The sequence below is a fragment of the Xiphophorus couchianus genome, chromosome 15 (assembly GCF_001444195.1).
Source record: "Xiphophorus couchianus chromosome 15, X_couchianus-1.0, whole genome shotgun sequence".
NCBI lineage: Eukaryota > Metazoa > Chordata > Actinopteri > Cyprinodontiformes > Poeciliidae > Xiphophorus > Xiphophorus couchianus.
Window position 1 is genome coordinate 20,010,956 of NC_040242.1, and position 19,803 is coordinate 20,030,758.

Consider the following 19,803-nt stretch of genomic DNA (forward strand, 5'->3'; position numbering starts at 1 on the left):
AGCTATATTTTTTTCCATGGAATGGAGGATGGAGGACAAGCCTGGGGCAGAGCTTCACCTTCAAGCAGGAAACATGCAGCTAGAGCTTCTGTAGGATTACTTTAGTAATCGATTATTCTATCAATTTATCGATTAATCGGTTAAAATAAAAAAAAAGGACACATTCTACAGATTTTTCATTTAGCCACATAAGCATTTTTTATACAACATTAAAAATATATTAAAAGATGCAAATAACATAACTAATTCACTTTTTGAAATAAGAAAATAAAACATTTTATTGCAGTAACAGCATTCCTTTAGTGAATTTGAACTGGATGAAATTAAAACTATGCTGCTTGGAGAAAAAGTATTTACAAATCTTATATGCAAATTATATATATGTATATATACAGTAGTAGAGTTTTGGTTCAGTTACTCCTCTGAATATGTTTTTTCAGCAAATGGCATTTTTTGTGCCTATACAGTTAATTAATCCATTACTAAATTAGTTGACGATTACTTCAATAATTGATTTATCATGACTAATCGTTCCAGACCATTGAAAAGCATATTCATGTGTTACAATGGTCTAGTAAAAGTCCAGACTTCATTTAGAGATCATATTACTTCCCAGTTGTCTATTTGTACAAACTACACATCATTGTCTGTTCACAGTAATGCCTTGCAGTGTTGGTCTATCACAAAAGTCCCAAGTTACCGTGGCGACTACAACTCAGCATGATTCATTGATCTGCTGTGAGGGATGCAGTCCAGCATTCACCAGCAAATCAACACCTCAACTGACCAGGAGGGATCAGCAGAAACCAAACATGCAGGCTGGAGCCGATGATGGAGTGGAAGGTTTCCGATTCACCCTGAACTCATCACACACAGTCCGTCTCGCAGGAAACCAATACATACTGCGACTGACTCTGAAAATGGGACGATTTGGACCAAACAGGAAGTGTGGTGGCTTCAGACTGGTGCTGGGTTGAAGTGTGTGTGTGATTCTACTTCCTGTCCTCAGGTCAGTGATGCCGTCCTTCTGATTCGTTCTGGTTTAAAGTCTCACTAAAAACCCCACAGATCCTACTGTGACTGCAACACAACACACCGTGGAGCAGCTTGAAAACGCTGCAGAAACAAATCTTACCAAGTAGTCAAATATTTTAATACGCTTCAGGTAAGACAAAACTCATTTAAAAATAACTTTTCAATAAGAAATAGAAGCTTGTTTTAATTAAATAGTTATTTATTAAAAATTCCTAGTTTTTACTTCTAACAAGACATTTTTCACGTTATAAGTGGAATAATCTGCCAATGGAACTAGTCATTTTTCAGTAACATTAATGAACTATTTACCTAAAATAAACTTCTAGTTTTTGCTGAAAAGTTACTTTTTGTTTCGTTTTGTTTTAATTGAAGTGTGTTAATATATTTGTAGTAAAAACTAGACAGAATACTTGGTATGACTCTGTGTTTTTGCAGTGAAAGTGTCAGCCTTTGTGCCATAATGTACCAACAAAATGTGCGACAGGATTTACCCAAAGCATGCAACCTCACTTCCAACCAGTCTACTTCACACTTCCTTCGTCTGGATTTGTTCATTTGGCCAGTAAACACTGAGAAGACCCCAACTTAAGCTTTGTTTTATCCTGGTTGGGAACATGAGCAGGCCACCAGGGGGCGGTATGGAGGCAGACATGCTGTGATTCAGCAATGAGAAGCAGCATTGTCACAACAGAAGCCTGATGGTGCAGAGAGAGAGAGGGAGGGGGAGGCGGCGGCGTTCCAGTGATAACACGCATGTGTGTGTGTGTGTGTGTGTGTGATCAGCAACACGGTGCTCTCTCGCTTCTGTGTGTTTGTCGTTGCAGGTTGAACACATTACCTTCATCTTACTAAGGAGGGTCCTTAAAGCCCTTTTCAGATCGGGGGTCTTCTCCGACGGCGAGACCGCCTGCCACTGCAGAGGAGAGTTCACACTCAGCACCCAGACAACATGCTGGGGAGGGGGGACAGGCATGAGGGGCGGGGCTCAGCTGGGTCGGGTCGAGGGGGGGGGGGCAACAAATGTGGCGAAATGGGAGGCAGAAACATCCAGGCTCATGAGGATGGGACAGGCAGGAGGGGAGACGCTGGCCAGCTACCATAGCAACAACCTCGATATGATCTCAGAGAGACTAAAACGCTGGAGAGCTGGGATGAGGTGGGACGGCTGAAACAGCTGCTGGGATGACTGGGACTGATGGGAACCAGTCTGAGGGAGTTCCTGGTTCAGCTAGGGGAACGTTCATGGTCTCAGTCTAGAACTACAGCGCCTCGCACAAGGATTCAGAAAACCCAGAGCTCCTTCACACCCGTCACGCCACAGCCACAAACTTCACCGGATCCTCATGCCGCTTCGCTTAGAGGGCAGAGGAGCAGCATCATCAGGAAGTGGAGAGCAGAGGATGAGTTTTTAAAAAAAGAAATGACAAGACATAAATCTGCTCCACTGGAAAACATGGTGGAAATATTTACAAAAAACAAAAACAAAAGACGACTGATACATTGTCTTCTATAGACAAAAATGATGAAAAATTATTTTAAACAATGTAATGAGGAGGAGAAAAATAATAAATATTATTTTGTCATTCTGCATTGGAAATGTAATGCAGGGATATATTCCATGCAAAAGAATAAAAAAGGCTGAATCTTCATTTGTTGCATATACATTTAACTTTTTTTAAAATAAGTTAGATTCTGCAAATAATTTTTTTGCCAAACTATTAAAAGCCACTGTGGAAGATCCACAGAGCCACAGTTTGTAGATCTCTAGTCTAGACTCAAGACTAGTACACACCACACTTCAGTCCCTCCACTATTAGAAAGTTTGTCATTGTGGAAATTCACACAAAACCAATAGATTCAGGTTCTTTTTGTATGTTAATGCTTAATAACATTAAGCATGTTAAATAAATGTAATTTATTGCACATTTTCTGTAAAAATGCTCAAAAACACCGGAAGTGACTGCTTACTCCCACCTGCAGGTGGCAGTGTTTCTTACTCCTACTATAGCTAGTTAGTGCCAAGCTAGTTAGATCACTAACTAGCTTGGCACTAACGAGTAACTTGTTTTACTAACGAGTAAAAACTTACCTAAATGTACCTATTAATGTAGGTTTTGCACCACAAAATCATCTTGATAAAAAAAAATAAAAATCACAAAAACTATCATGACACCCTGGAGGTACTGATACTTTCACAAAAGGATTTGAAAATCAAATATTTCACAAATTCCTCCAGCATTCTTCACTCCTCTGCTGATCCACCATGTAAATCTAACAGGCTGGAGTTTGTGGTTGTAACTTGTGAAAAAGCTCAACACAGTCGGCTGGTTTAGTCTCCATAAAGACTCTGATTATCTGAGGAATGATTGTTTTGGATGGTTAGTCTCAGTCTCAATGGGTCCAAACTGGAATGAGTCAGATGTTATAGAACCGACCCCGCCTGCGGCTGCGTGTCGGGGTTCAGCCCGCCTACTGACCTCTCTGTCGAACTGGGAGAGCGGAGCGTCGCCGCAGTCCATCCCCCCGCCGGAGGACAGGGAGCTCTCGGAGGGCGAGGTCATGGTCTGGCGTTTGGACCCGTAGCTTCCCCCGGACAGCTCCCTGCGCAGAGCGCTGCCGTTCTGAGACGACGAGCCTGGACCCGGAGGAAAACACGTCAGCTAAAGGCACCACACCGAAACCACATCTGGAAACATGATACTCACGTATGCCCAGTCCGCTGCTGGCGCTCATGGAGCGGCCCGGCTCCGCCCGGTTCTTGGTGATGGAGGGGATGCTGACGGAGCCGCTGAACCCCGCCCGGGTCTCCTGAAGACGGACGTTCTGCTTTAAACGCAGCAAGTGGACAGGAGGGGGGAGAGGGTGCAGTGTGAGGGAGGGGGGCGGCAGTGAGTGCACAGCATGCTCAGACTAACACACACACACACACACACACCCACACACACACTGTGGTGGATCTGAACATAACAAGTTAACCTTCATTCTGTCTGTAGCTACATAACATGGTGAAAGATGGAGCAGCTCCAACAGTGCAGCACAAGTAGCTTTGTTTTTTTGGTGCAAGTGAGAACTAGACTGTGAAGAAGAAGCTTCTATAGCAGGGGTGTCCAAAACGTTTTGTCACGGGGGCCAAAAATAAATAGTTTTTAAAAACTAAAATCTCCAAAAATATTTTTTTTAGGAACAGGATTGTAGATCCAAACTTGCATGTTTTCTTTGATAAATGAAAGGCATGCAGGTTACTTATTATTTTGCACTCGACTGAAGAAAACCGGAAACATATTTAGTCTTTTCTCAGCAATAAAAACAGGATGTAGGTCAGAGTTCATTTGAAAACACGTTTAGCCAAGCTTTAAAGGGCAATATTAGAGTCATTTTATAGCACAATCAAGTAACTATGTTACCTTTAATTGTTATACAAATAAATTATATGTATATACTGTATATATGAAATATGACTTGAAAGAAATTTGACTTCCAAATTTAACACCTGGAAATTGGGTCTCTGTCTGTTTAAGAAACGCCTTTAAAACGCTTTTAACAGTGTTACATTGAGAAGTAGCTCCTATAATGAGCTCAGCAGGTGAGCAGTTCCACCAGGTGTTTGCTAATTGCTGTTGGCTAGTCTGAAGGAGTAAGTAAAATAGCCTCTGGCAGGCTTTTAATTTAATGTCATGTTTGATGTGCTTTTCCTGTGTGTTTTGTGAAGCACTTTGTGATTTTATCTGTGAAAAGTGCTACTCTAATAAACTTTTACATACTTAAAGGATTTCTCAAACATGCACAAAAGAATCAAAGCAACACTACATGTATGATTTGGATGAAGGTATAATGATATCACATGATGTAATGCTCAAAAAGGTCGAATTTACATGACACTGTTCCTTTAATACGGTAATTAAAAGCAGATTTGGTCGCACTAGATGTGGTCCCAGTTACCATGACAATAAAAACAAAGCAGGAAGCTTTGTTTTTATTTGTGTTCCATCTAACATTTTTGTACGATTTTGATTTAAAAATTTTTACTTTTGTCCCAATTTATTCTTAAATTGTGAGGAGAAGGCTACACAAATAAATAAAAAAATAGATTTTAAAAATCAGTCTGGGTGTCACAAACAACCCCCGAGCCTCACTTTGAACACCCTTGCTCTGCAGTGTGTTTCCCTGTGGTGGGTGCGTGTGCTCATACCATGGGGAGATCTTTCAGGATCTGGATCCCGTCTCCTGGTCCCATGTGGGCCACATGGTTGAAGTTGGTGGGGTTGGATATCAGCTTGTTCCTCATTTCTGGATCTCGCAGCATCTCTCTGTAACCGTGACGACACAGGAACAAAGGTGAGCGAACAGGACCCGGAAACAGCAGTCGCACAGATGAGAACCGGAGCCGGCAGCGGGCGCTACCTCCTCTGCTGCAGCCGCTCCTCCTCTGGTATCCTGAAGGAGAAGCGCCGCTTGTTGTTCATGCTGCGCACCATCTGCTTCCTGCTGTTGTCTGACGTCTCCGGGACGACCAGCTCGTCCCCCTCTGAAACACCAAAGCAGGAGTCTTCCTCACTTCTAGCCAACCACTGAGACACCAACTCCTTCAGCACCTTTCATTCACTTCAGTTTAAGTGGTCACTACCCTAAAACTTTAAACTCCTATTGGGTTTTATGTGACTTCACTAGAAACACTTCCTGGTTTTTAACTTTATCGTCATGAAAACTGAAAATCATGTTGCTCATATGCATCAACCCCTCCAGAGTCAACACTTTACACAATCAAACATGAATAAAGTGAAAACTTTCCTGTGTTAGTTTTATCCGCTCAATAATAAACAGCATTTTTATGAAATCTCTATGTCTAAGAATATTAAAGATCCAAAACATAAAAAGCGCTTCGACCGTTGTCTTGTTAAAAAAAGAAAATGTCAATTTCCAGATTTTTTTCTGCCACCAATTGATTTGTATTTTGTTGGCCAAATAGCAAAACTTCTGAAAAGCTGAATTTATTAAGATTAAATTACACAAAGCTAGACTAATTATTTGACCATCAACAGCAATCAGTTGTCCTGTCATTTATTTAGGGGTATCAGAGTAAAGGGAGCTAATTTTTATTTGCCAAACAATAGGAACCAACACGTAATTCTATTTCAGTGATAAATCCTAGTAAAATACAGTTGTTTGTGATTCACAGGTGTCTAAATATGGAATATTGTGGGATATCAATCTTTTCCAAGGAATTTTGCTCCAGGATGTTTTGTTGTTCGTAGGAAGAGTTTAGGTTGACGCAGAAAGCGCTCTCACCAGCCATCTTGTTTCTAAAGTAGATGAGGCGCACCGTTTCCAGGCCCAGCAGGTTCAGAGATCCATCAACATTCAGAGGTCGCACCTACAGCAGCAGCAGCAGAAGAAGAAAAACTTGTCTTCATTAACACTGAGAGCGTGATGAAGCTGGGAACACTATTCTCTCTCCACCAGATGGCGCCCTAGAAACACAGACCTTCTTCAGAGGAATGGTCTGGATCCACTCCATGGTATTCACATCAAACACATCCACGGCGTTCTCACTGTACACCGACAGGTAGGGGGCGTTGTAGCCTGGACACAAGAAGACAGTGAGCTACAGGAAGCAGGTTTTTCTTTTTGTGTGCGTTTGAACCAGGTCCAACTCACAGGCGGCGTTGGGATAAGCCGGCCACATGAGCTCCTGCTGCCGTGACCTCCGGCCCTGAGAGTCCACGTAGACCCCGATGGAGCTGAAGCACAGCAGCAGCTCCTTGCTGGAGATCTCCACGGCACACAGCGCGCTCAGGCCCTGCTGCAGGATGAAGGCCAGGGTGTGGTCCTCATGGTGCAGCAGGCTGACCGGGGACACGTCGCCATGGACACTGCGGACGGCATCAGGTTACTTTGATGGATTCAAGACGTGTGTGTGTGTGATGCACTGTAATAAAAAAGGAGGAAACCTGTAGCGCGTGAAGCCGGACTGGTAGCCCACATAAAGACGCTCGTTGAGCAGGCCCATCCACTGGACTGACCCCGGGGCCTGAAGCTCCCGCAGCACTCGGTGGCGCAATTTCCCCTTATTCACCTGCAGGACGGGAAAAAGTCTTTAGTTTCACAAGAGCTCAGGGTCAAAATAAACCTGATGATGTCACTGCATGATCCATAGCATCAGCTAATTAGCACAGGTGCTAGCAGAAATACTTCCAGAGAATACTTCTACTTTTATTTATTTTATTTTTTTTTGTATATATAGATGCCCGTGTACAATAATCAAACGTGAGGAAAGAAAGTAATAAATTATCACATGGGTTCACTGTTGTATAGTCTGATAACATCTTTAGTTAATCTCATGAAAGATGTGATCAGGGCATCTGCAGCCTTCAGCAGGTCAATGTAAAAGTTTTTAAAACCTTAATGCTATCTTGAATAAAATTTAAGACCGAAAACACAAGTTGCCTCATTACAATCAAGAATAGCAAAAACTGTGAACCTGGCATTACGCCCATGGTAAAGGCAGAAAAATGCTTGCTTGCTAGGAAGGGTACATTAGCAGCTAGTTAGCAGTAGCCTCGACCACCTCAGTCAGAATGTATTGAAGATGGTCACGTGTCTCAAACTTTTGCCTGACTGAATTGTCCACTGGAAAAAAAAAACTACATTAAATAGACCTGCTACGGCAAAATATAAGACCTACGTTAATGTATTTAAGGCCAACTTGCATTTTTCAATGTATCAAAGCCAATTTAAGGCCTTAATTTTAGATATGAATTTAAGACTTTCTAAGGATGAGCATTCCCTGATAATTATTATAAACGTAAAGGTCTTGTTATGTCAATGTTGAGTCCACCAGAGGGCGTATCCATGGCTTACACTCCAATGAATTCAATACACAATTTTCTACTGCATTTTTCTTATCCATTAAGAGAATTATAACACTGTCCAGGAAAACAGATCTGCTTATAACCAGTAGTCTTTAAATTAATATGAATAAATATGTTACTCTTTGTTGATGTATGTTTTAAGAATAATGTGGAAGTGTTTCTTCAGTGCGGATCGTCCAGAGTCAGTCCGACTCCTCCTCACCTCGTAGCAGATGACTTTACTCTTCATGGCCACACAGAGGCAGGTGAGGCAGCCGTTCCGGATCGGCCCCGACACCAGACTCTGGCAGTTTTTCGTTTCGGTCAGCTTGTTGGATTCGGTCTCGCGGCCGTCCAGCGCCTGAGTGGGGATGAGGCGGACGTGGCGGTTCCGGCCCGAGATGACGGCTAGCAGCTGCTCCTGGGGGATCAGGTCGATCTGGTAGACCTTCTTGTTGTCACCCACACGGATTATTTCTACAAAAAGAGAAAGGCTTCAACAGGGCTTCTGCACTCAAACTCAGATGAGTTTGAAGTCCATTTAAGACCTGTGACACAGGTCTTAAATATATATATATATATATATATATATATATATATATACCTGTGACACAGGTCTTAAATATATATATATATATATATATATATATATATATATATATATATATATATATATATATAAAGGAAGAAATGTTTCTAGTTGTTAGATTAACTGCAGCAAATGTCACATTCTTACTTCAGAACTTCAGAAAACAGAATGATCGCCATCTGAGGCTCTATTTTGTTTTGGTTCTATGCTCTGCTCCTTTTCCTTAATTTCCTCCTTCTCTACATTTCCCTCTACAGTAACAGTCGTGTTGAAATAAAATTCTTCAATTTGTAAGAGTGGTGACTGACCACCATGTTTGAGTCGCAGCAAATGCTAGCGTTAGTAGTAGCCGCCTCCACCATTTTCTGTGCAAAGCTTTTTGTACAGAATGCATGTAGCATCACGTGTGTTGGCAGCTGAAGGCGAAGATTAACATCATCCTGCCGACTGGCGATTAATCAACCACCTCCAGTCAGATACACAAGGTGTCTGCATGCGACTCAAACTATTGGCTGACGGAAAGTCCCGTGAGGTTAAAAAAAACAACAACAAAAAAACCTACATAAAATAGATGAGATTAAAGCTGAATTTTAAAAATGTATTTAAGGCAATTTAAGACTTTTTAAGGTTGGACAAGCATCCTCTTCCTCTTCATCCTATCAGTTCAGAGGTGAATGAACCAGAATGATAATCATGTTAGCGTGATCTTACCATCTTTGGTGACATGGATGACAAAGAGGCCTTCTTCGTTGCCGAGGGCGACGCGCTCATGATCTGAAGGCAGATTAAACGGAGAAAGACCGCCGTTTTAGGGCCCAGAGAGTAAAAAATAAAAACATAGAGGACTCCATTCTTTAACTGTCTGACAGTAGGAATCCCTGTTGGCCCACCTATGATAGCAGCAGACTGGGTGGTCTTGATGAGGGGCAGCGTGCAGTCGTACGCCTCCTTGGGGACGTAGACGAAGCGCTCCTTCAGCTTGTTCTTCTTCAGGATGCGGTGCAGCTCGTTGAGCAGACACACCCACTTGTTCCTCTCCTGGTCGCTGTCGGCCAGGATCAGGATGGACGCCTTTTGGCTGCTGGAGGGGGAGAGCTGGGACGCTGTCACCTGGAGAGACAGAGAGAGTGGAGGTCAGAGGTCAGAAGAAGCACAACTCAAAGAGCGATTTAAGAAGGAAGCAGCATAAGAGACCCTCACTCTGAATATGCACGGTATGTCCTTGCGGCTGGCGTGGATGACATCCGACTCCAAAACGGAGCTGACTGAAAACTCCTCATCCCTGTGTGACAGACAGAGGTCAAAGGTTAAACACTCAGGTCAAAGCTTCTTCTATTTAAACTTTAACTTGTAGCTAAAGCTCTTGAAAATTGGTCAGCAACAATCCCATCCCTGCACGAAGGAGGTCCAGTTCTGGGTGTATCGTGATTCAGTGATAATTAGTCTGAACTAAGTTTGTTTTGGCAGAGCCACCGACTGACATGTACTCATATTATATTTAGCAATTAAGTTTGATTCTGTTCTGAACGGTGACTTTGGTCCTGTTACTGGAACTCATTTTGTTGTTGATGCTGTTGTCCTCGTCTCCGTTGGTTTACCTCATATCCAACACCTGGCTGACGACGACGCTTGGTTGGGTGGCCTTCCCTTCGCCCAGCTCATAGAGGAACAGTTTGAAGTCGCACACCACAGCCATGGCTCTCTGCCAGCCCTTCTTCACGCCGGTGGGTTTGGGAACCTGCAGAAGGAGCAGAGATCAGCTTCAGGAAAAAGGTCGGCTCTGTGGGATTCCGGTTTCTCAGATCACTCACCTTCACATAGCCCTCGTACGCAGTACCGATGCCCCTCTGGGGGTCGATGCCCAGCGGGCCCTTGGTCTGGTCCTGGGGCACGGGACACACAGCTGGAGCTTTGTCCGCACAAGTTACGTGGCAGGAAAAATTACACACTGAACACACACAAAAAACACAACGCAAAAACATGAAGATGCATCAAATACTCAACCGGCAAAATGATATACAATCAGTAAAATTCAAGCACTTTTCAAGGTGAATTTTCAAACTTTTCCAGCACCACAAAAACAATAGAGATGAACTAAAAGAAAAAGAAAAATCACTATTATATGATATAATTTATTACTGTTATTAATAATGTCTTGTGATAGTTTTATACATTCTACAGAAACTAAAATATAATAACATTTTATGTTTATAAATGTCTAACACACAGCCTATACATCTGAGTGGTCTGAAAACAAAACAGTAATTTAACAACAACAAAAATCACATGTTCTATAAGGTTTTCTATATTATATAGCAATAATATGGAAAACAAACTTAATTTCTTTCACACAGAATAATAGGTCATTGAGACATTATGAATACTAAGTATTTATTACATTGAAACAATCCAAATCCCAAGGTTCATGCCAAGGTAAATGAACTTCCTGCTCAAATTAAAAGCTTAAACACTAAATCCTAAAATGTTCTTGCTACGTTCTTGCTACGTTTTCTGGCATCTACCAAACAGAAATTATCATAATAATTATAACTAAAAGTTTAGTCTGATTTAACTTCAGACTGTGAGAAAAACATGTCTATATTTTTTATTGTGTATGAAAATATCTGGTTTCAACCGTAAATAACATTTTCCAAATTTAGGATTTCAATCAAGCATTAGATTACATTTTATTACAAAACAGAAATCAAGCACTTTCCAAACCTTGAAAACATCTAACTGAATTTCAAGAGTTTTCAAGGATTTGAGGATCCATATGAACCCTGTTTATTGTCAGGTTGTGTTTTCCGGTTTTCCTTACCCTCACAGGTGCAGCCCTGACGGATGAGCCCCACCATGAGGGAGGTGCACTGGTTGCACTTTGTGGGCGCGTTGAAGGACTTGACAACAAACTGATGTGCTTTGGGCTGTGGGAGGCAGACATGAGAAACAGTTTTTATCAAAGTTTCGGCTGATCCTAGATTGTTTCTTTAAAAAAAACAAAACACAGCCCAACCTTTGGTGAGGAGCGTCCGATGCTGCCGTAACCTCCTGAACGCATGGTGGAGGTCTGAACAGTTCGGCCTGGGTGGTCTATCAGCTGCAGAACAAAGCAGAAATATCTTTAAACGCAAATGAATGATCTCTTCAATACAGAGTTTGGATTTATGGGCAAAATTCTGGCCAGAATTATGTTGAGGAGATAAAGAAAGTAAGGTGCAAAAGTCAATCAGACTGTAATAAGCGGCTTCGCTCCCATCAATCACACATCCCAGATGATGTGCAGTCGACTCCCAACAAGCAACAAGATGGAGCTGGAAGACGTTCAGCTAAAGCTAAAAGTGGAAGAATTTAAACATCTTACTGACTTAAATGTTGGCCTAAACAAAAGCAGTAAAATTTTAATTAAAATAATGAGTCAATTGGAGTTATTTACATGTTAAGTGAACACCACTCATTTCTTATTCTACTTTATTGTTTTTTTGTTTGTTTTTCTTTTGCAAATTTGTATGTAAGTTTGTTTATGGTTTGTAGTTATGTTAAGGAAAGCTTGGAGAAATAAAAATTGAAACGTCGGGTTTACTTTGCATGTATAATTTAAGTTAATTAGCCGGGTTGGACTGAACTCCAGCTCAATAACGTCTAAACTATTATAAACCAAAAAAAAAAAGTCTAAACAGGAAAATGATGATTTGCTCCATCAGACATCGTTTTTTTTTTTTTTTGCTGTTATTGTCCTGCAGGATTCTTCTGGTTAACTAAATTACCTGTAATTCATAGTGGATGACTGAGCCAACAGTGGTAGCACTGTGAGCTGCAGACACTATTTATGCCTCTAACAATTGTTCGTCAGGATATTTGGAAGTGTTTTGTGCGTGCCAAACATTCCTGTCTAATTCCCGTGGGCGGCTCGGCTAAAACGAGTCGGATTATCTGACCTCTATCGGCTCCATGTCGCTAGCCATGGAAGGGGAACGGGAATGCGCCTTGAGGTGGAACTTGGGGTCGTCTTCCCGAGATGGAGTGTTGGAAGGGGTAAAGTTATCCATGGAGTCCACCTGAGGAGAGCAGAATACAGAGGGGGCGGTTAGGAAAAGGATGGAGAGAGGAAAATTAGCGAGCAGGAAGTAAAACGGATCAGTAGAAACATGCAGCAGTCATGCTGACAAAGATGGTGGACGGGAGAGGAGGCAGTCCACTTCAACTGAAAACTGAGCCCAACTTTAATCACCTCATGTTCTCTAACGTCACAGGACCACGACCCTGTTAACTGCACCAAATACACCACAAACCATGCAAGGCCATCACACACAAACAGGTAGACACTGTGTCACTGAGGTATTCACATCCCTTTAACTTTATTTTTCTTGTGAGATTTTTCTGTCGGAAAAAGGTTTGAGTTGCGGGCAGACACCGTTATTGAGTTCTGTGACTTGAAAGAGCTACCGCTAACTAGCTGCTAACATGCCCAAGCCAGCAAGCTAGCTTTTGAACTTCTATCAAAAAAAGTGTCAATTATCTCCAGTTGCCTGGGCGACGTTTGTTTTTGCCACTGGCTCACTTCTGTTGCCAACCCGTAAGAAGCTGTGGACAAAAAAACACTACCATATAAAATACATGATTTTCTGTTTCACATTTCTGTTGGGACACAGGATAATTTTGTTTTAATTCATTTCATTTTTTGTTATTATGAGTTGTTTTTTTGTTATTTATTTTGGATGTTTAAAATCTCTTCCGGTTCATGTATTATGTGTTCATTAAAATTTAAAGTTTATTGATCCTTGAGAATGTGTTCTTGCATTATTATGCCATTTCCACTATAACACTTGAAAATGGTCTCAAAACAACATTGTCATATATTGCAGTAACTTCTGGGACAATTTAGTTACTGTGAAAGGCCTAGCTTCAAGTCTTCATAATGGTCTTTAAAAAGTCTTATATTTGTGTTGGTGAAACCTGCAGGAAAGCTGTTATGGGTGTCAGAGTTAAAAGGGGCTGAATGTCATTCTTTCACTTTATAGTTACAAAAGCTACTCTATTGTTCCAACACCTAAGTACCAAAATGTTAAGTTCAACAGGTGTGAATACTTTACAGGGCACACAGACAAGGAGTTTTTCTCCGCTGCCATGCAGACGGCTGGACACACGCAGATCAACCGACAGGAAACGAGACGGCACATTGAGAGAGAGGAGCTGCAGAGCTGCAGCGGCGGTGCTTACACGTCTGCCTTTAGTCGGGCCGACGGACGGCGAGCGCTTCAGTGGCAGGAAGAGAGGCAGAGAGTGACAGAGACACACAGCGGTGAATATTGTGCAGCTGAAAACACATTTCAAATGACTGAGGGAGGAAACGTGATGATGGGAGAGCAGGGAGGATTCGGTGACGTCAGGCAGTGTTTACCAAAACCTGTTAGTCTGAAACACGCAAATGTTTTCAGCAACAATGTGAGGTTTTTACAATAGATGTATTCAATATTTGAGTTACACAGGTCTCAGTTGGGAAGCACTGCATTAGATTATTGTTTGTACAATAGAGGGGGGTTGATGACGGGAACTAAAATGGGTACTGATGTAAAAAACACAATTACAAGGAAATGGAAGTATGGGAAAGTAAACATAAGGTGTTGTTATATCTAAGGTTCTAACAAACTAATAAACAGCAAAAGGAGGATATAAACAAGTAGCTGGTAGATTTTCATCTCTGTTATTAACAGATAATAAACATACCTCTTCCTAAACCAACATGGATACCCTTTCAGTGTCCTACAGGGTACAACTACATCTACACGAGTTTATAACACACCCACGATTAAACTTACATCTTCCCAAAACTCAATTAAAGAAGATGAGGATGAGGAATAAGAGTCCTGATGTACCAGAGTGACGCAAAGAAAGCAACCAAAAACAAATAAAAAATAAAATCAGAAGAATTCACATCAATATAAATCATGTGGACGACATAAGATGATTGTTAGCGTTTCAGATAACGGCGGCTTTATTCAAACTCACATCAAACTGGTCGAGGGCCGAGGTGGGGGCGTTGAGGAAAGCCAGGAAGGAATTCTGGGAATCCTGGTGCTTGACACCTATAGACCCGAAGCGAATAACACCACTGTGGTCAGGAATTAGAGCATCAAAGGCCGACTGGAACAGAACGGGTCACAGGACTGTTTCTAAGAACGCAGAGCAGGTTTCATATGACCGGAGAAACAATGCATGTGTGTGTCGCGAGCTCAGAACCATGTCTCACATATGTGTGCTGGAGCAAAGCCAAATCCTCTTTCACTGAGGTAATCTCTGAAGAAATGTGGTATCCATGAATACACAGCTCTTACTCAAAACAAGGCTATTGTCATTATCAAAAGATGCATTTTTAAAGAGCCAGTATTTTAGTGCCATACTACAGCCCAATCAAGTAACTGTTACCTTCAGTTGTTATAAAAATGTTGTATATATCAAATATGATTTAAAAGAAATTGGGCCTCTGACTCTTTAAAAACTCCTGCTCTTTCAGAAACTCCACCTTCAGGGATTCATCACAACATGTCTCCTTTATTAACCTTATAACAACATTTTTATCAGCGTTTCACTGAGAAGTAGCTCCTCTAATGAGCTCAGCAGATACTCAGTTCCACCAGGTGTTTGCTAATTGCTGCTGGCTAGTCTGAAGGAGCTGAGTGGGTCTGTGGGTCTGAAGCTTGGAAACTGCAGCTCCAAGGAGGAGCTGCGCCTCGGAGGTGGGGTTAGGTCCCAGTATAAAGGATTTCTCAAACGTGTAAAAGAATCAAAGTGACACTCCAGGTATGTTTTTGATAAAGGAATAACATTATAACATAATGCAAAGCTCAAAAAAGTCGATTTTACATGAAACTGCCCCAATAAATAACAGAAACATCTAGAATAAATGCTAGAGTGCAGGGATGAGGCCGTACCTCTTCGCAGCCGGAGCTCCTCCGTCTCCTTCTTCAGCCGCTCGATCTCAGCCAGCAGCTCCTGGTTTTTACTCTCCACCTCCTTCAGTTTACTGTAATGAATCACATTTGGTTCAGGGAGCCACTTACAGTAAGCTAGGCTGTTAACGCTAAAGTAAGGCGTACCATTCGGTGGAAATGCCGTCTGTCTTGACTTTATTCAGCTCGTCCTGAATGCTCTGCTTGGCTTTGATCTCCGTGTCCAGCGCCGACTGCAGCTCCAGACGAGCCGACATGTCCAGCTTGGCAAAGCGACGCATCTTCCATGGCATGTCCTGAAACACAGAGGAAATGATGTGCTTTTAAGCCAAACTTCAAAGACCACAGCCTCTTTTTTGTGTGAAATATGTTAAGATCAAGCTGATCAACAAGTCATATCACAACAGAGAGTAAAACATGCTTTATTAGCATAGCGCTGCACCAAAAATGCTGCATATGGGGAACAAAACCAGAGATTTTTGAGGACTGAAGCTGTACAAAGTTATGCTTGACGTGTCGACAAAACATTATGTAGCTTTTTCTGCTGAACTGATTAATTTCGGAGCAGCATTTTACGGATGTCTAACGGAAACTGGTCCGGACGAACGTTTTAAATAAATGTTGCCGCCAAGAAAATTAGAGGCTTGAATGGGTTTTATTAATATCCGCCCTTAAATGACCCACGTTAGAAATAAAGCATCATAATAGTTTCATAAACCATCATCAGGTAGTGTTAGAGTACAACAATAACATTTCAGTTCTTTTGATAAAAACAGTTTGTGTGTTTGTTTACCGTCGCTCTCGCTCCAAGGCTGGTGTTTCTCAAACCCTCCAGCTCCTCGGTCATCTTAGTGGCCAAAGCCTGAAGGTAACCCCGAGCGTCCTTCTCATCACTCACCCTGCAACACACACACACACACACACGCACACACACACACACACACACACATTTAAAAACTGCTCCATTCTTTAAAAGCGAACGTCTACAGAACATTGACTGTTGCTCAAAACTTTGAAAGTTGATCGTTTAAATTCAGTTTGGTTCAGTAAATGTTGTTTAGAGACACCCAGAAAAAAAAAGCAATGGAGATTTATTTGTGTAATATGATGAAGTGTTGGGGTCAGACGAAGAGTTTATTTTGTGAAATTATGAGACTAAAGTCAGAATACTGGCAGAATAAAAACACAAAAATACTGGAGGAAAGTTGTAAAATTACAACTGAATTTATGCTCGTATTATTATGACTGTTCTTATAAAATAACTTGTCTAATTATGACTTTTTTCTTGTATTATTTTGGCTTATTGTTACACAACTTTGTCTTGCAATATTAGGACTTTTTTCTCACCAGTAAAGGCTAAGAAAAAAAACACATTTTCATAAAAATTCTTGTTCTAAATGTCTACTGAGAAATAACTAAACTCCTACAGACATGCAGTTCCTCTTGTGCTGTGGCAAAGCTCCACCAGCAGAGGGCCACACTGGCTACCAGATTCCTCCAGAGGAAACATCCCCAGCTCAACATTTGTATGTGCATGTCAGGAATGCGTTGTGGCTATGGAGCTGAAAGCGTGCTCCTGTGGTTCAGCGTGTCTGTGTGGGGTATGCGCGCTATGCCAAGACTTCAGGCCCGTCCAACAGAGAAGAGGGGAAGTCAGTGGGGGGAGTAGAGCAGTTGGTGAAGTGTCAGCTGTGATGGGAGAGGATCTGAGAGGCAGGGAGGGTCAAGCGGCTCGACCATCTTCAAAGGTATGCGAGACACGCCGCAGCTTTACAGTGAAGAGGAACCCAATCTGTGTGAGTGTGTGTGTTTCTGTGCCATGGCTTGAGCGGAAAAGTAAGAGGCCTGTCAGGACTGCGCTTTGAGTCACTTGAGAAGGCGGCTGGTTTGTGTGTGTCTTACCACTGGATGATCTCGGTGATCTGGGCCTCCCAGTGGGCCACGCTCTCCTTTTTGTCAGCCAGCTCCCTCATCTGTTCCTCCAGCTGCTCGTTGGAGCTGCTCACCTTCTCAAACATCCCGCTCAACTGGGGGGAGAGCAGCAGAAAACGTGTCCAATCATAAAGCTGTCGTCGGACGCCTGACATCCGACTGATGAAACGCATTAAAATAAAAGTAGGCTGATGAGTGTAGCAGACTTCAACTGGACCGCATTAGAACTCTGAGTCCGTCCATTTACACACCAACGTTAAGAGAACTCCGTTTTGAGTCCTTTCAGCGATAGGGGTTTGTATGTGTGTGTATGTTTGTGTAGATGTCACCATGGCGACATCAATGCAGGTCTCAAACTGCCTGACTGTTTTTCTCTATCCTCTTTAATTTGCGGACACATTTATTGTGACGTGACGAGCAAGCAGGGACCAACTTCCTCTTGTTTTGGGTTCCCTTTCCAAAGAACCGTTCCCGTCTCATTTCAGAACAGAAAAGCTGTAGAAAAAAAACCCACCTCTTAGCGTGGTGTCGCGAAGAATCATGACCTCACATCCAGACGCAATGAGGTCATTGTAATTAAGGCTTTTAGAGGCATTTTAAAGGTTCTGCCAGGTGATGAAATGATCACCAGAAACTCTTAGTGAGTAATTATAGAGGTGTGAAGCTTCTTGGTAGCTTTACTGGATAGAAAAGATTTAGGGAGTTGGAAAACTATTGCTTGCTTATAAATGTTTTACAATCCCAAAGGTGGGTGGCGGTCATTCCATCCCTTTGCCACTTCATGTATTTGCTATTTCAGCTGCTTCATATTTCATTTTCCTGTTTGAAACGATGCCATGAACTGATGGATGTGTCTGAAATCAAACCAATATTGAAAAGTGATGATTTTAATCTTAAACTTTCTCTTCATGATTTGTTGTACTGAAACTGACTTGGTGTGACTTGAAATAAATGATATAGATCAGCAGGAAGTTGTTTAAAGTTCTTCCAATTTGAATTGTCGTATTTTATTGTCAGTTGGTTTAAACATGGGCCACTACCAAAATGTAGTAAAAGGTTTTAGCATAATTTGCTAAATAATTTATCTTCTCAAATAAATAAATAAACAAATAAATAGGGGTGAACTGACTGCAGTTTTCTGGCTGATCACTGATCTTTCAAAAGCCTGACCTGTACGATTCCAATTTTAGTCAATACCGATATTTTTTGTCTCTGAAAAGTCGCACCAAAAGACGCCAATATATTGGAAACACTGGAGTGACTATTGTTAACCTCGAACATGCAGACGTGACCTGGTGGCCAGGTCCGTCAGTCAGCTCTCTCTCATGACAGTCTCAAGTTTAAGTTATCCAAAAAGTAAGGAAATTGGGGCCAATTTATCAGTGTACCCCTATAAATAAAAATGGCAACAATTTGGGTATAAAATGATTTGTTCACAGGTTCGTCCAGCCAACTGCTGATGAATTTACACTTTCAAATGAAAGCTAGCTAACTGGCAACGGCATATTAGCAGGTGGCTAGCGATAGCCTCAACTGTTTCGATTCAGAACGGGATGAAGAATGAACTCAAACTACAAAGATTATAAAAGATTAAAAAGTCCTGCTACGACAAAATTTAAGACCTGTGATTAACTTACATTTTTTAAATGAATTTGATTTTTAAGCTGGCCTTAATTTTAGTTTAAGAGTTTAAGACTTTTAAATGATGCTCAGACACCCTGAAAGCAATGAGGACGTTCATCATAGAGAAGAGAACAAGGTCTCCATTTGTTTCTATTGGCCTCCTAAACAGATCTAATCAAGCCTACCCGATTCAAAAACCTACAACACATTTTAGTGATACGACTGCAGTGGCAGCCATGTGATTCTCCTGATTTCCATCTGTGTTTTATCACTTACAGACTTTAAAAATATACTCAGATTGTACTCCACAGGTCAGAATGCCTCCCAGTTATTAGAGACCATTTAAAGTGGGAGGCTGAAGGGGGGCGGGAGGGTTTGAACTTCCAGGAGCCGGTTCCAAAGTCAACACAGCTAGATCCAGCGTCTATCCAACTGTGTGGCTGGCTACAGGCTGTTTGTGAGCGGAATATTGTACAGTGATTTCTTTGGCATAGCTGGGAGAGAGGGGGTGGAGGGAGGAATGCGACAGGCTTTCCAAGAAGGGTTACCTGGGGTTACAGCACTTGGGGTGGGACGGGGGTCTCAGAGTGAATGTGTGTGATGGGGACAAACAAATCACAGAAAAGCTGACAATGCACTACAGCAAAGTAAAAATAAAAGCTGTTTCATATGCATTCATATTGACTTCTGTTAGACACAGGAACACATACTGTACCTTGTCTAATTCACTGGACAGCTTCTTATTCTCCTCAGTGAGGAGGATTCTTTCACGCTCATATTTCTGCTTGTACTCCGTCTCAAACTCTTCACGCTCGTTTTGGCTGCAAAA

At 41.9% G+C, this 19,803-nt stretch overlaps 1 protein-coding gene across 10 annotated transcripts in view; it reads right to left on the reverse strand.

The window, feature by feature from the left end:
- The window catches only part of cdc42bpab (CDC42 binding protein kinase alpha (DMPK-like) b), an 82,885-nt gene that overhangs the window by 3,467 nt on the left and 59,615 nt on the right, over window positions 1-19,803 (reverse strand). For 4 of the 10 annotated variants that reach the window (XM_028041049.1, XM_028041048.1, XM_028041052.1 and 1 more), the window contains 25 exons: window positions 19,690-19,795; window positions 17,322-17,446; window positions 16,213-16,318; window positions 15,567-15,715; window positions 15,402-15,493; window positions 14,479-14,555; window positions 13,690-13,725; window positions 12,408-12,527; window positions 11,486-11,569; window positions 11,291-11,396; window positions 10,284-10,420; window positions 10,071-10,210; window positions 9,673-9,754; window positions 9,363-9,582; window positions 9,184-9,246; window positions 8,107-8,360; window positions 6,984-7,108; window positions 6,691-6,905; window positions 6,518-6,615; window positions 6,322-6,406; window positions 5,437-5,560; window positions 5,225-5,342; window positions 3,741-3,861; window positions 3,513-3,670; window positions 1,874-1,948 (listed from right to left, as the gene is read on the reverse strand). In XM_028041049.1, coding sequence (XP_027896850.1) covers window positions 1,874-1,948; window positions 3,513-3,670; window positions 3,741-3,861; window positions 5,225-5,342; window positions 5,437-5,560; window positions 6,322-6,406; window positions 6,518-6,615; window positions 6,691-6,905; window positions 6,984-7,108; window positions 8,107-8,360; window positions 9,184-9,246; window positions 9,363-9,582; window positions 9,673-9,754; window positions 10,071-10,210; window positions 10,284-10,420; window positions 11,291-11,396; window positions 11,486-11,569; window positions 12,408-12,527; window positions 13,690-13,725; window positions 14,479-14,555; window positions 15,402-15,493; window positions 15,567-15,715; window positions 16,213-16,318; window positions 17,322-17,446; window positions 19,690-19,795 — 3,016 coding nt within the window. The remainder of the gene's footprint in view (window positions 1-1,873; window positions 1,949-3,512; window positions 3,671-3,740; window positions 3,862-5,224; window positions 5,343-5,436; window positions 5,561-6,321; window positions 6,407-6,517; window positions 6,616-6,690; window positions 6,906-6,983; window positions 7,109-8,106; window positions 8,361-9,183; window positions 9,247-9,362; window positions 9,583-9,672; window positions 9,755-10,070; window positions 10,211-10,283; window positions 10,421-11,290; window positions 11,397-11,485; window positions 11,570-12,407; window positions 12,528-13,689; window positions 13,726-14,478; window positions 14,556-15,401; window positions 15,494-15,566; window positions 15,716-16,212; window positions 16,319-17,321; window positions 17,447-19,689; window positions 19,796-19,803) is intronic. The other 6 variants (XM_028041058.1, XM_028041057.1, XM_028041053.1 and 3 more) reach the window with 5 other exon arrangements.